The sequence below is a fragment of the Anser cygnoides genome, chromosome 19, assembly GCF_040182565.1.
Source record: "Anser cygnoides isolate HZ-2024a breed goose chromosome 19, Taihu_goose_T2T_genome, whole genome shotgun sequence".
In the NCBI taxonomy this organism is placed as follows: domain Eukaryota; kingdom Metazoa; phylum Chordata; class Aves; order Anseriformes; family Anatidae; genus Anser; species Anser cygnoides.
The window spans coordinates 5,941,665-5,956,791 of NC_089891.1; the positions used below are offsets into that span (position 1 = coordinate 5,941,665).

The window sequence follows — 15,127 nt, forward strand, 5'->3', positions numbered from 1 at the left end:
CATGAACATACCTTGGCCCTTTTCTCCCTGCTATGCGCAGCACAACTGGTGTGATCTCTGTAGAGCTGTAACAGTGAAATGTTTTGCTCAGGAGCAACTGAGTCTGTTCTTACGTTGCTCTTGTTTTTTGTCTTTCCTGCAGGAGAAAGTGAGGCTGAGGTACAGACTGTCCTTCACACTGGGAGACCAGCCCAGCACAGAGGTTGGCGAAGTGGATCAGTTTCCCCCAGTAGAGCAGTGGGGGAATCTATGACCTTAGGACACTGCCAGAGACTCTGTGACAGGACCAGGAAAGGATCCCACAGGACTGGAATGAATGTGACGTGGGGAGGGACACACATGCTATCCACTGGTGATGTTCAGCTTTGTTTACATGTCCTGACCACTCTGCTTGTAGCTTTAGTCCAGAATGTTTTACCCCACGCTGAAGGGGTCCTGGGACATTTACGCCAAGCATGAACTGAACGGCAGCCAGTGCTGGTTGCTTTTATCTTGGCCTCTGGGTGAATCTGGTTCTATCTTTCCACTCTATTAAACTTGAAGTTATTGTATTTTGAGGGGAGACCTGTCAACAGAAGGGGATTTAGTTGGCGTGTTCCTGTACTGCTGTCCAGAGATACCTGCAGGCTGGTGGGGTAATGATGCCACCCTGAGCTTTCTCAGTGCAGAGCCCTTACACGTGCCCTTCCCTTGGACTTCTACCGCCTCAGTGCCAGACTGGACCCGCTAAGCATGTTAAGCAATAATGCTGGCTCCGTGAGGGAACGCTTCTTTTTTACACTGAAATGGCACTTAGCTCCCTTCCTCCCCCTCCTCTGCTTCGTTCCCGACAGTCGATGTAAGCAGGCCCTAGCTCTGTGTTGTGCGACACTGCTGTACCTTTAGTTAAGATATTTATTTTATAGTGCTAGCTGCCTCCCTCTTGTATCCATTTCGGGCAGCTGGGGCTGTTTTGTATGCAAACGGCTACACCGGTTATTTTTCTGCCTTCATTGCATTCCATAGCGTGGGGGAAAGAGGAGATGTGCGGTGAGGAGGTACGCCCATGGGGGCTGGGAGGCAGTTGTCAGCATTGGTGGAGGACAGCACCTGGCGTGCAGAAGTGTCCTTACAGCCGCTAATCAGGTGCAGTGACTGAATCCAGGGATAAGGGGAGGTGCCCCTCGGGTCCCCTCATGCAGGCAGTATTATGGTGGTGTTGAATACCGTGTTGTACTGAGAGGAGTACGGTGAAACACAAGATGTAAATAGTAGAGCTCTAGGATGGCTGAACAGAACCAAGCAGACAGTGAAAGGAAATAAGGCTCCACTGGGCTGCGATGGTGCATGTGCTGGGCTTAACGCCTTGTTTTATTTGTTCCCTCTATGAAGTGGCTAAGTGCAATCATCTCCACAAGGTGGAAAGCAGTTTTACCAGACGTTAGTGTTCTGTGCTAATGGGGCAGAGGAGCTGAGCCCTCCAGGTACAGTCACACAAACTAGGTTTAAATTAGTGAAACTTTGATTCCAGCAGTCCCTTCCTCCTCTTCAATTTCCAGTCTCAAGTAGTGCCTCAACTAGCTTTGAGACAGACTGTTTTAGATGAATGTTGTTTTTGTTGTGTTTTTTTTTTTTAAACATCCATTGACAAAAGCACAGGGCAGGTCCTTAGACGCTAAGCTCAGCATTTCTGGCAGTGCTGTTGAACATCAGCTTTTAACTATGAATAGGAGCAGTCACCTAAAGTGCTGAGAAAAACTGTACACAGGAGGAGATCCCTGCTGTTGTAGGAAGAAAACTCCAGAGAAAGTGCTGCTGGAATTAATGGAGGCTGTAAAACCCATTGTTGCAAATACAGCTTGGAGTTATTTATATTTTCATTACTGTGATAAGAGGTAAAAATCATTAAAGGTGAAAAACTCAGCAGATTCAAAGGCCTGAGGCCTTAATCAGAGGCACCAGGCAGTTGTAGGAGGAATCAAAGCTTGGCCAAGGATCTTGCTGTAAATTCCTGGTCTGAATCCCTGACAGAGAAGGCAGGCAAGAAGGATGGCTACATCTCTGAGATTCTTAAAGAAAGCAGCAATTTTAAACTGATGGACTAGGATGGGGGACAAAGAGAATTCTTTCTGCCTCAGACAAGTTCTTGCCAGCACTTTAGACGCAGTAGGCATAGAGATAGTGTTTAGGTCACTTAAATCTGCCCAGGTGCCGTAGTGTGTCCTGAGGAAGCAGGTTTCACTGCTTTAGATGCCTACACGCGAATCTCACTGTGACTTTGAGGAAGTCAGAAGAGCACAAGTGCTTTCTGCAGAATGGCTTTGTTCTCAGTGTTAACGGCAGTGCGTTGCCTGTGCTGTAAAGCCAAATGGAAAGATGCCATAGTCTTGCTGCGTGGAAATGCATTGTTACAAGCTTCGGAAATTAAACTATGAATGTCCCTTGTCTGTAGGTTGAGGTTCCTGCTTCATACCGAACAGCCGTTACTGTAAATACATCTCAAATGCATTTGTCCTGCTGCATGTTAAATAAATTGTTTTCCCTACTTTGGCCTGTGGGTAGCTCTCACTAATGACTGCTTGTGGGGTCTAATGCTGGTTCTGGAAATCCTAAAACTCAACCCATCATCTGAAGACCATCCAAACTAACCAAAAAAGCAGAAGTTGCAGTTTTCTAAAATGCCAGTGCGTTAAAAGGTAGGCTCAATTTCAGTTCTGGGTATTAGCGGCAAAGCAACTGAAAAGACAAAGGTAATGAGTTTTACTTTACAAGGCGAGGACTGCCAGACCGAGTTGGAATGAGCAACTGTAAATGTTCTGATGCAGCTCTTTTTTAAAAGTTACATTTACATTTTTTTAAAGTTAAGTTTATGGAAGATGAGAACAGATCAAACAATATGCAAAACAAGACGTTTATTCTTAGAAAAGCAGTCAGGTTTATGTACAATAAGCCACAGAGGAAGAGTAAAATCACCCATTGCTGTCTTCAAGATCCTTCCAACGTGCCTTCTTTGACAATGACTCGTGCAAGATTTCGTGCAAGAGCAAGTCTCAACATTTCCACTTTCGTGGTCTCAACATCATCGTCCTAAAAGCAAGTAGAGTTTTGGTTACACTACTACGTGCAGTAATGAGCTGGTGATGGGTTCTCTTTCTAGATTTTGGAAAATAAGGGTGCAGGACATGAAGAGGGAGTACGCATGTAACTGTCATTGGGACCTCCTGAGAATGGGTAAAAGCTACATTTCTTACTTTTTAGATCAATGCAAGACAGAATTACCAAGCCTTTTCTTGCCTTTTTTTTTTCCTGGCAGCTACAGAGTTTTGCATGTGTAGCAAATGGCTCCCTGTTCTGTGCCTGGAACGTATCTTAGGTTGAGCTGTTAAATGGCAACATCTCAGCTTTTTCATTGCCCATGTAATTTGCAGTTATTTATCTTGGAAAAATATCACAGTCCAATCCAAATCAGTAGAACAGTGAGGAGTGGAAGTACTGTGTACTATTTCTGTACTTAAATATCTTTTGATGATGCCTCAGTTGGCTGGCCTTTAAAAAGAACAACACACATTAGCCTCAGTAACTGAGGCTCTCCCTCTTTTCTTCCCCCCCCAGAAACAGAAATTTAGAGCTTTCCCTGACTGCCCCGTGACCCCCCTCATTCATTATTTAGTTCAAAACAGGAGGTACCAGGAGTTTCTGCTTATCTGGCTTCCCTGCAGTCAGGTCTTCCAGGCACTGCATCAATTCGTAAGTCTGCTCTGCTGAAAATATTACCTGTGGAAATGGAAGTATTTACTGAAAACGATCACGTTGAAGGACATCATGCAGTCTGAGACGGTAACTCAACTGAGAGGAGTAGAATGCTTTCACGCTCCCACAGATCCATTCTGACCCTTTAATTCACAGGATCACAGGAAAATTCAAGTTGGAAGTAACTTTGTGAGGTCTCTAAGGCAACCTCCTGTGCAAAGCAGGGCGAGCTATGAGGTCAGAGTGGGTGCCTCTGGGCTTTATCCAGTCATGGGGTTGTAATTACTCAGCTGCCATTTTCTTGATGGATCTTAAAGCAAAAACTTGGCCGAGCAGAAAGAAGCACGCTAGAAAAATCTCCAAGCCAAGTACCAGAAGGAACTTGCTGCAGTGTATACTGAAATCATCAGCATACATTTATTCTACTGCTATTTTCTAAGAGCAGGGAAACAAGTGATTATCCTATGTTGGGTCCTTTGTGTTCCCACCAATAAGACATTTGGGGAGCTTCTCAATTCTTGAACTGCCATAAGCAGGTCACTTGCACTGGAAGTGCAAGCCCTAGCTTGGGGGCAGAAAGTGTGGGGGACTCACTGCTTTGAGATAACTTTTCAGGAAGAAAAGAAAGGCTGCGGGGTGTCTTTGTCATGTTCGACCAGCATGTTCACCTCTTTCTGCTCCAGCAGGGGAAGGGCATCTGTCAGCAGGGTCATCCAGAAGGAGCAAGGAGCAATATGAGCCGTCATCAACATCAGCAGCAGCTTGGCAGCTTCAGAGAATCGCTTCTCCCCATATAGCCGGTGGAATTCACGGTACTTCCCTATACGTGGGTGTCGGTGAAGGGTAAAAGGCGTTAGTGTCCGTCAGAACAGCGCAAGCTGGGATTTTTGGGTGCTAGGAAGTCAGTTTGCTCTTATGAAGCCTTGGCTAGAATTACCTCCCAACAGAAACGAGTCTCCAAAGCAGCTGAGTTTGGGGGAATGGGAATCTTGTGCATGAAGAAAAGTTAAAACACAGGCTGGCTGAAAAGGTAGCCAAAAACCTGCCAGTGTTCTTGGTAAGATTTACTATTTGAATCAGCCTTGTTACCTAACTGATACTGCCTGACATTGAGCGTTTGCAGGGTGAATAACAGCATGAGTGGCTTAGAGATACCGGTGGTGTCTGTTAAAAAAAAAAAAAAAAAACAGGAGGGGAAAGTGGGGGAGGATGAATGGTTTTTGATACCTCAAAATATCAGGAGGTCTGAAAAGCTTCACTGTCCAAATGGAAAGTGAGATCTTTGTTAATATGGAAAATTCTGCTTTTGCTAAGAATTAGTTTGACCACTATCCAGTATGTAAGAACTGGCTGAGGATGAAAGTGAGTTTTAATCTGCGGCTTTGTTTTTAGCAACTAAACTGTCAAAATAGAGGAAGTAATGATTCCCATTCAGATTCGCCTTTGATTAACACTTGAGCTCAAGATAGCAACATGAAGGTTGTCCAGCAAAGGCACACCTTATGTTTCTGAAACCTCCAAAGAAAAACCAAGCAGAGTATTTTTAGACCTTTAAGGAATTTTACATAATGCAGAAAGGGAGGTCACTTCCCTGAAAATGCAGTTTTACCATTAAACTACAACTCTTTGGGGCTGATGCAAAGGTCACTTGGTGACAATGGACAAATCAGGAGGATTTCTGATTCGGTAAGTCACAGTTAGCTTCTTAGCTTTATTTAGGTTTTAAATGAAGGAAATGCAGTTAGATCAAATTCAGGATCACCCTCACTGTAATGGGAAGGCAGTCATTCCAATTGCCAACAGCTGTTCCAAATTCCTATTAGATTTTGGCACCTGTAATTGGGTTTGCTAACAGCCACATCTCCAGAGAAAGGTGTGTTTTAGCTCCATCTCCTTTCTTGGTCCATTATTTAAAGGCCATGCTGTAGCTGCAGGCAGATGGGCAGGTTACCACAGCCTGTGCTTGTGCCAGCCAGAAGGAAGTGGTTGTACGGAAAGGAAACTAGCTGGAGGCCTTCCACTGTTACTTGGCACAACTGCTGTAGTGGAAGGGTAGCAGAGGTCTTTTGCTTGTGAGCTTGAAGTTGGCACAATGAACTAATAAAAGGTGTAGAGATGTTGAAGAACTTTGCAGAGTTAGTAAAATTGTGTTGTCCAAGTAAATTAAACCAGTTTTACTTTTCTAAGGGTTCCCCCCAAAGTCATCCACTTTGTTTTTGCTAATATTTTGAAGTCTCCAGATAGTGATAGAGTGAGTCTGGAAAAAGACTAAGAAAGGGGATGCATACAAGTGTCAGAATTCAAGTCTATCCTACTCAAAGCAGTGCAGAACAGATGCCTACTGTGAGTGCAATTGGAAATGCAGTCTCCTGGTAGCATGCAGGCTGCATCCCAAATTACCTTCGGTTATTTGCTTTCCCCTCATTGCTATAACAGGATGTAGCAGATGGAGGAAGAGACAAATCCAAATAATTGTGTGGAGTTAGCTCTGTTCTAAATAACAGAACAGAATGAAAACCGTAGCCCCTTCTCACCAAGAAATGTCAGCCGGTCACTAAGCAGCATGGATGGTCCCAAATTATCGATGAGGTCTAAGTCAGAGAAGCATCCCCTTTCACAATAGTCCTTAAGGAATCTAGGGAGAAAGTAAAATGCAATAAAGGCTTAGAGGGGAGAATATCTTCCACTTTTTGCATCTCCTAATCACTTCTTGGAAAACTTTTAGTATACAACTGAGTTCCATCTTAATCAACCTCCTGTGAGTTTTGGAAGACATTGAGACATTTCCTGGGAGTGGCCAGCTGAACTGGTGTAACATGCGTTTAACTGACACTGTATTTGTTCTTCTAAATTTCATAGTCGTTGAGATCTATTCTTTAAAAGGAATAAGTAAAGGAAGGAGCACAGGAAGCTGAGGCTGGTGGGTGCATAAATAACCCTCTCAGTTTGTAACAAAAGTTCTGTTTTTCTGCTATTAAAAAAAAAAAGAGCAGGAACAAATAGAATTCTAAAAGCTTTTCATCTGTTTTGTCGCAGCCTTCATTATGCTGCTTTTTTCAGCATCTGCTTCCTGTGATGGTTTTCTTTCACCTTCTGTTGAAGGAAATATGATGATTCCTGCTTCCTCAAAGAACAAATGAGAGAAAAAAAGCCCATCTCTTACTACTCCCTTTTTACACTGTTGAAGATAGAGCATTACCTGGCCATCTATCTGGAGTGTAATTATAAAATTATACTCCAGCTATGCAAAGAGATTGGTACCTGCCTATTTTAAATTAGTAAAATAAATACATGACGTGGGTCATGACCCTGCAAGGTCAGATACTGTGACAAGTTTATGGAAAATCAAGGACACAAAATTTTTCTCCATTACTTATGTTTTAATTGTGGCTTAATATATTTTTTGGAGAAATGCTGTATTAAGTGGCTCACAAGGATTTGTTTGGAGACTGGTGAACTAAACTAGTTAAAAATAATCTGCTGAATAAAGCACAAAAGGGGATTTATCTTTCACCTAAGCCCATTCCCTGGTTCATTGTACAGTCCATCAAACAAGTTATTGGAGCAAGTGAAAGGGCAGTGCATAACGTAGAGCTATTGCCAAAAGAAATGTTTATCAAAGCAAGGCCTAAAAGCACTGGACTAGTTAAATAAAGCCAATCTGTTTCATCTCTAGATTTCATGGAGCAAAATGGTGTAGAAAAACAGCTAGGGTATTGCATATGAAAGTACCCAGGAATGTCATTTTCTAGTCTGGAAGCGGGTACTTGGTCTGAGGGAAAGATAACCTCAGCCTGCCTGCAGCAGGACCTTTTCAGGGTGGCTGCCTTCTCCCTGTTCTGACCATTCTGCTATAGCAGCTGTCTTTCAAGAGCTTCTGATATACTCACCGATCTGATATTAGCGTAGCAAAAGCCGCATCCTTAGCTCTGATGCTCCAAGACAGGGCAGAGCCCAAGCGATTATTCCGCAGAGCTTTCATGGCCATGATTTTACAGATGCTACGAACTTAGGAGAAAACATTAGAGAAAAGGGAAAGAATCAACTTCGGTAGTTTCTCTTGTACCACCATAAAACAATGAAACTTAAGAATCAATCACCTTGTTCATGCATGTGTCTCTGCTCACAGATTCTCAGCACTTTGAGGGCCTTTTGTTCTGTGTTAAGGGGGATCCGCTCAATGTGAAGCTCCAAGTATACTCGGCCGTATTCTCGACAGTGGTCAAAGTAGTCTACCCCCAGCTGCCACAGACTGAGAGTAGAGGAAAAAAAGTCAAGCATTCCAACCATATAATTCGTAATCAAAACAGTAAAGCCACAAGTAGAATCTGGCCCTGCATTACTAACAGTTGGTTCTGGTTAACTTAGTATTCAGACCTAAAATGGCTTTTACTTTCTACCAACTATCAGCTGCCTAATAAACAACTTTGGAACACCTGCATCTCAGAAGCACTCTGTACCACAAATGCCACAGTGGCAGGAGCCGTTCTCCCGTTCTATCCTGGCCAATATACTTGATGGGTTCTAATTGATAGCTTTCATCTTTAATTCAGGAAAGGAAACTTGTTAGTGCTGTATGACCCCTTAGAGACAGGCACTTTTGCTGAAATCCTAACAGTCTTCTGTAAGTTTTGCCTCTTTAGTTCATTAGTACGCAGTTATTTGTTGATGTTAGTCTAGCCTCTGAGGAAAGAGAATAAATAATTGTTACCTGTGATGGGAGAAGAGTCCTGAGGCATACTCTAGTAGAAGGAATTCACGCATGTTTGAACCAAAACTGCAGGGAGTGAAGAAAGAAAAGAAACAGGCATTACTGTTGTACCTCATCAGAAAAGCCTAATGACTTTATTTCTTAAGTACTTTCCATTTATGCAGCACCTTTTCTCATTGGCTATCTTAGTAAACTTCATACATCAGGCCTCAACATGCAGGGCAGCTTTCTCGGTGGGGAGACCTGCCAACTATGTACAGCACTTAGCAAATATAACTCAGCAGAAGCAAAGCCTAGTTTAAGACACTGAAACACCAAGGGAATTTGGACAGCAGAATTCTCATATTTATTGGAAACTTAGGTATGGAAGCTCTTTTTAGATTAATTTCTCACTGTTCCAAATAATCAAAAGCACTTGATAATATTTCAGCTACAACTGTAATAAATAAATGAAGAGAAAAAACAACTAACATTGCATGAGACTCTCTTGAATAGCAGGTCAAATTCAGATCAACAACTGCTTCTGCTTCTTAGAGCATCCGGGCTGCCTAGAACTTCAGAGGCTTATGCAGTACCTCTAGTCTACATCTTTTGCAAATACCCAAGATGCTCCTTTTCAACCAAAATCCGCATGTTGTTTTAGTCATTCTTACTTCTGGGTGTCTGAATAATCAGTGCAAATAAATACTTACTAGAGATTGTGAGACTGCAGGAGTTTACAGTGATCCAGGAGGTCAGTCAGATGAGCCACAAACCACCAGTTGCTCAGAGCAATGCTGTGTTTGAAACAAGGCAAATAAAGGCTAAGCCCACCACCACCAAGGAATGTGTCAGGTTTTCCACAGGCATTTCTTCCCACACATGAGCTATATTACAGCCTAACATCTGGCTGCGTTGCTCCAGACCCAATGGAATACTTCTAATTGCTACCTGCTTCACATATTCCTGTTAAATTATTTGAAAGGATGATGAGGTGGTCTATACCCATACCTTCTACCCCAAATACTATTGGAGTGAACGTACACAGCAGCAATACCATAGAACTAGAGAATCAAAAACTTTAAGAACTCAACCTGCATTCCTTGATCACTTGATGCAACTCGAATTCGAAGGCTGCCATTAAAATCGTGTCTAGAGGCTCAGGGCTGCTTTCCTCACCCAGGAACAGGTCCATACTAGACTGTGGAATAAGATTACAAGACATGATAAACAGATATTTTGACAAGGTAGAAGCAAGACATTTGTTTCAATGTAGCAGCCTAGCTTAGCTTATTTTATGGGAAAGAGCACATCATAGATACCGAGCACGTTAACAGAAAAAAAGCAGTATTTTAGCACCAGGAAAATGGGAAAGCAATTTGCAGGAACAAGACTGGTAACATTAGATGCTAAAGTGACCTGGTCTTCAATAATTATTTGCCTACTGTATCTTTCTCTCAGTCCACTTCCAAGTTCTATGAAAAATCTTACAGGTAAGTAGTTGCTGTATGATGTCACCCCTCCCAAAGTTTTCTTTAACAACAGTAACCCTTCTGTGGGTAAAACTGTGGAGGATATAGAAGTAATTCTAGTTCATGCCTGTGCATAGAAATGCAGTTCCATTGGCTTCACAGTTGGATGCGAATACAGGAGTCGGGTAACCAGAAAGTGGTACCAAGTAGTCAGGAGTTCCTTTTTCTCCAGCATGGCATTCTCATCTCCCGCCAGGATCTAATAAAAAGGAGAAAAACAAAGGAGTAATTCTGCAAATTCAGCGATGTACACAGCTGCATCTTAACTTTTCAGAGGCGCTACTCCTCCCATTTTGCAAGGTTGATAATTTAATCAAAATTAAACAGCAAAGGACAAAGATCCTTCTCAAGATCCTATGGCCCGGGATAGGGAATATGATCTGTGCAGGCTTGCAAAAACTGTGGCAAAACAAGTAACACAGTAAAAAAGGCTGGCCTGAAATCTCTTGATTCAATGAACAGATCATCCAACATTTTAAAGTTACTTATGACTACATGCAGCTCCTGAAGTACACAATGACCCCATACTTGTCCAGTTTCCTTTCTTTTTAGCCAAAACATACCTTGCAGATGGATTCCATATGGGGATTGGAAGCAAAAGTTCCATCCTGTAGATACCGCTGACATTCTTCATGCCAGTGCTGCCATTTCAGCTCCAACTCGGTCAGCGTCTGGGTGTTGCCAAGCTGAACCCAAGGTAAGATGCATAAAATAAGGAAAGATCAAGTCAGATCACAAGAGGTGCTTGTGCTGAACTCAAATTATTCGTGCTAAAATAGTAAACACAAGAATGCTGTCAATTTTTAACTTGTTTTTCAATTGCATTAGAAGTGTCTTAATTTGTGCATCTAAATAAGGCAAAAGACCCTAAAAGAAACAGTGCCAGATTACTGTGGTGCAGCTGCAATTTTTCCTCCACGAGGAGATCGCTGCAACAGAGGAAAACTGAAGATAAGGTCTTCAAAGAATATTCTGTGCGAGTTCTCAACAGAACTGATTCAGACAACTAGATAACATACCCTGCTGCAAAAATGTTCTTTCTGACTACGCTGGTTTGTCATCTAATAGGTTTTTGCCTGTACAGTTGGGTCTTTTGCATAATTGGAAATAATTGGAATAATAATATTGGAAATCAAATAATAATGGAAATAAATAATAATATTGGAAATAATAAAAAGAATTAAAATTGGAATGTTTTAATGGTCAACAGGCTGTGATGTTACAGGAGCTACAGCAGAGATGAAATAGACTGGACTAATACTGTCATCCCTCCTATCTCTTTTCCCAGTGGAACTACATGAAAAAAAACATACATACATTGGGCACAGGCATCTTCATCATCAAGTCATCCAAGACTTTGTACATGCTCATTGATGTGGGATTGGCACTGGCTTCCTTTGAGAGCAAGTGCCGTGCTTCATCCATTCGGCCTTGCAGCACAAAGACATCGACCTGCAGACACCACAAGTCTGTGAGCACCACACTGCGCAAGGCTACCAAATACCTACAGATGGATTACTGGGGGGAATTTTAACTTGTGATTTAGGCAAGATAAGTAGAGTTAAAACGCTTAAATTTTAGGACCGCTAATTCAAATACCCAGTGTAAGTCTTGACCTCTATGGATCATGAAATCAAAAGGGTCAGGCTAGGAATGAAGGCAGGATGACCTTCACAATAGCTTTAACTTAAAACTATAAAGGCAGGCAGCAGCTGTGTCCCAGGTATCAGTTTCTGAGATATAGTCCAGTGCTGAGGAGGAAGGCAAAACACACAGGCATGAATTCTCTAAGAATTTTACAGGTGACTGTACTCACCACATTCCAGAAGAGTTTGTGTTTTGATGGATTTTCACTGCTCAGAACCTCACGGACCATGCTGTCTACATCACAGACATGAAGTCGAATCCAGTCAAGGAGGCGAAGCAGGAGGGGGCCAGCTTTACACGGAGAAGGTATAATTCTGTTAGTTCCCAAACTGTTACTTTGTGTGCTTCTAGCCTTAATGGTTTGATAATCATTAGATGACGTTTACTACTAATTGGATTTCTATCTGCCACACTCAAATTATAAAGGAATGGAGTTCCTTAAATAGCCGGGCTGTGGGAGCACCAAGCTGCTGATGGTATTCCATGTGGCAAATTTTAGATAGAATAGCAGCATAGTCCTGCAGAAAACCCTAATCAGTTACTTGAAGAAATAAAAGGTAATTCATATAAATCTTGTAATGCCAAAAGACCCGTCAATGTTTACAGTTGTTTAATGTATCATCACCTCATTACTAACTAAATACAAGGATGAAATTTGGCAGGAGGCAATTACCTTTTCTTCAGATTAAGTAATCTACAATTTGTGAATCTCTCTTCTGAATTCTGAGACTGAATAAGTAGCATATTTCTTAGAGCAATCTGATTTCCTTAGAAAATTATTTACTACTTTGAAATACTCATATAAACAAACTGACTTCTAAAATGGCATCCTAAAGTTAAAAGAACTGCATCAAAGAATGTGTAAATGTTAGTTGGCATCAACGTATTTGATACTTTAAAATCTGTTTATGCTTTAAAGTCAAATAATTGCCAGCAAGTTTTTTGCTGTTGCTCTTCGTTATTTTTCTGTAAAAAAAAATAAATATATATATATATAACTTAAATTGTAGTGAACTACCCATGAGAAGGAAAAAGTAGAATGTAAATTTAACATCCCAACATAATACAAAGAGGGCAATTTACTGAGGCAGAAGTAGTATTAAAAGGTTTATTGACGCTTGTCATAAATATCTCTAAACACGTTAAAATAACACAATGGATGCTATGTACATCTTAAAAAAATATGTAAAAAAAAACCCTCTTCGATCTTAACATCACAATAGTTCACTGCTCACCTGCAGCTGCTTCAACAAACAGGATCTCACAGAGGTTCCAGATCAGCTCCATTGCAGAGAGAATAGAAACCTGAAAAGAGCAGGACCGCGTTTCAGATTTAGTAGTTGTTCCAGTTGATTATTTTTAACTGCACAAAGGAATCTGCTGTCCATTGCAATCAGTCAGTTTTTATAGACAAGACAAATGTCATATTGGTATCTCCAAGATACAAATTAAAAGACAGAAATAGGTCACAACTTCTCTACACATACTCAGCTTAGAAAATATGGAAGCAGGTTGTGTATTGAAAGGCAATAGTAATCTGTCATCAGTAGGAATACAAAACAGAACGGGACACATTATTTTCAGAGTTTTTGCACTCCTGAGACTTAACAAACAGCAAAGTAAAAACGAAAGGCTAATTAAGCAACATCAGTGCAGCTAATAGAACAAAATTACTGCCACAGTCTTGGTCTCGATGAATTTACTAACCAGTGTTCACATGACTACATGGATGTGTCTGAAGATTACCTGAGTACTGTACTGGCTGTGTAGGGCAGGGTCCCGTGTTGCAGCTGAGGGAAAAATCAAAAAGCAACATATTTACCTTATTTCATGACACGTTCTGGACTCATAAATAAATATAATACCTGATAACTCACCAGGCATAGATCGAAGCATGTACACAACTGACAAAGCTAAGCTTTTGTAACTTTATATAAACGTTGTACAAATCTGGTAAGCTTACAGGACAAGGATGGAAGGGAAGAGTAAAATCCTTTACTTGTTAGGGGGAGAGCCATCTATTAATTTTGACTCTGTTTCCTATAAAGCAGCAAGACATCATATGAAAAGACTGCAAGTCCTCCCCAAATCTGTTGCAACGCAATGCAAAAAAGTCTCAGGCAAGGTTTACAAAGCAACTTGGAAATCTCCAGGATGGAAATGGAGTTTTGATAATTACTGAAATCTCTACATGCCATTTTACAGTAGTTGTAATAATTTACAATTGAAGCACTGTTTTTATAATCACAAATAGCATTTCTTTTTATTGCAGTAGAATAACCAAACTTACCAGCTGCACGGTGCATGTCCTCCATGCAGGCTCTTATGACCGAGCGGTAGTTTTTACTCACTTGAACCAAGCTGCCAAACACAAAAAGCATTGTTCAGAGAGCTGCTTGAGTTTCAGTCCACTTAAGTCTCGCATGTTTCTGTGCATCAGCAGCAGCTTCCAGTACATGGGTGAATCTGGTGGGAGCCAGCCAGGCCGTGCACCACCGGCTACACACACACAAAGGCGCTGCTACTGGAGGGCTCAGGGCCATGCTTTGCAGAAGTACTCCACCACAGTCATTTAGACTGCACAACTGCCAATTAACGGCAGCTCTAAGTAGTCTGGGTTTATAAGGGCCACGGCGTTTGCCTCTAAAACCAAGGCAGCGCCACCAGCTCGTGTTTCCAGGGCTGCAGCCCCGCGGCACACTCACTGCGCTTTCCTCGACTTGCCGGCCAGCTCCTCCTCGCAGCGCTGGAGGCCGATGAAGACGCCGTGCGACTCGTTGAAGAGCTTCCGCAAGGTCTGGATGTAGATGTCCTGGTCCCTGCGCACCACGAAGACGCGGGAGGAGCCGGGCGCTGCATCCCCGCCGCCTGCAACGACGGATCCCGTCAGGGCCGGCCGCGCGGGCAGCCGCCAGCCCGGGGCCGAACCGGGCCGAACCGGGCCGGAGCCCACCCTCGCCCCGGGGCCGGGGACCCACCTCCGCGGCCGAACCGTGTCTCGCACACCAGCACCTCGGCGGGGCCCCACTCAAAGCACAGCTGCCTGGAGGCCGGGTCGGCGCCGGGCACCACCTGTGAGAGGGGGCAGCGGGGCTGTCAGGGGGAGCCGGGCACCCCCGGGACCCCCCTCCCGGTCCGTCCCGGTCCCCCAACCCGGCCCCAGCCCCTCACCACCAGCGGCGGCTCCGTGTCCGCCTCCTCCATGGTCCCAACCGCGCTCGCCTCCCGCCCGCCGGCTCGCGGGGAGGCCCCGCCGCGGCTGCCCGAGCCGCTGCCTGCCGCCGCCCGCGGGGCTCCGCCGCGGCTTCTCCTCAGCGCCGCCGGCCGGAGCGAGGCACCCGGCGGGCTCCTGCCTCCCCTCAGCCCCCACGAGGCTCCTCCGTGGGGTTGGGGCAGGCGCCGGGGCCGCTCGCCCCGGATGCGCCGAAGGCTCCAAAAGGCCCCGCCGGGGCGGGAGCGGGCTGAGGGGAGGGGAGGCCGGGTTGCGGGGGGGGGGGAGGCCGGGCTGAGGGGGAGTTTTCGCTCTTGG

General features: G+C 43.7%; 2 protein-coding genes across 2 annotated transcripts in view; one reads left to right on the forward strand and one right to left on the reverse strand.

Moving 5' to 3' along the window:
* The window catches only part of GGA3 (golgi associated, gamma adaptin ear containing, ARF binding protein 3), a 23,302-nt gene extending 18,752 nt beyond the window's left edge, over positions 1 to 4,550 (forward strand). The window contains exon 17 of the mRNA XM_048064206.2: positions 143 to 4,550. Coding sequence (XP_047920163.2) covers positions 143 to 253 — 111 coding nt within the window. The 3' untranslated portion in view covers positions 254 to 4,550. The remainder of the gene's footprint in view (positions 1 to 142) is intronic.
* NUP85 (nucleoporin 85) lies at positions 2,877 to 15,027 on the reverse strand. Its single transcript, XM_048064208.2, has 19 exons — positions 14,770 to 15,027; positions 14,577 to 14,670; positions 14,304 to 14,466; positions 13,889 to 13,959; positions 13,345 to 13,388; positions 12,834 to 12,903; positions 11,768 to 11,889; positions 11,269 to 11,403; positions 10,515 to 10,637; positions 10,019 to 10,150; positions 9,514 to 9,620; positions 9,133 to 9,216; positions 8,441 to 8,506; positions 7,830 to 7,981; positions 7,620 to 7,737; positions 6,264 to 6,364; positions 4,398 to 4,549; positions 3,667 to 3,753; positions 2,877 to 3,066 (listed from the first exon to the last, which is right to left on the reverse strand). Exons 1-19 carry the CDS (start codon positions 14,800 to 14,802, stop codon positions 2,965 to 2,967), a joined length of 1,956 nt encoding a protein of 651 aa, XP_047920165.2. The 5' UTR covers positions 14,803 to 15,027; the 3' UTR covers positions 2,877 to 2,964.
* Between the last annotated feature and the right edge of the window lie 100 nt (positions 15,028 to 15,127).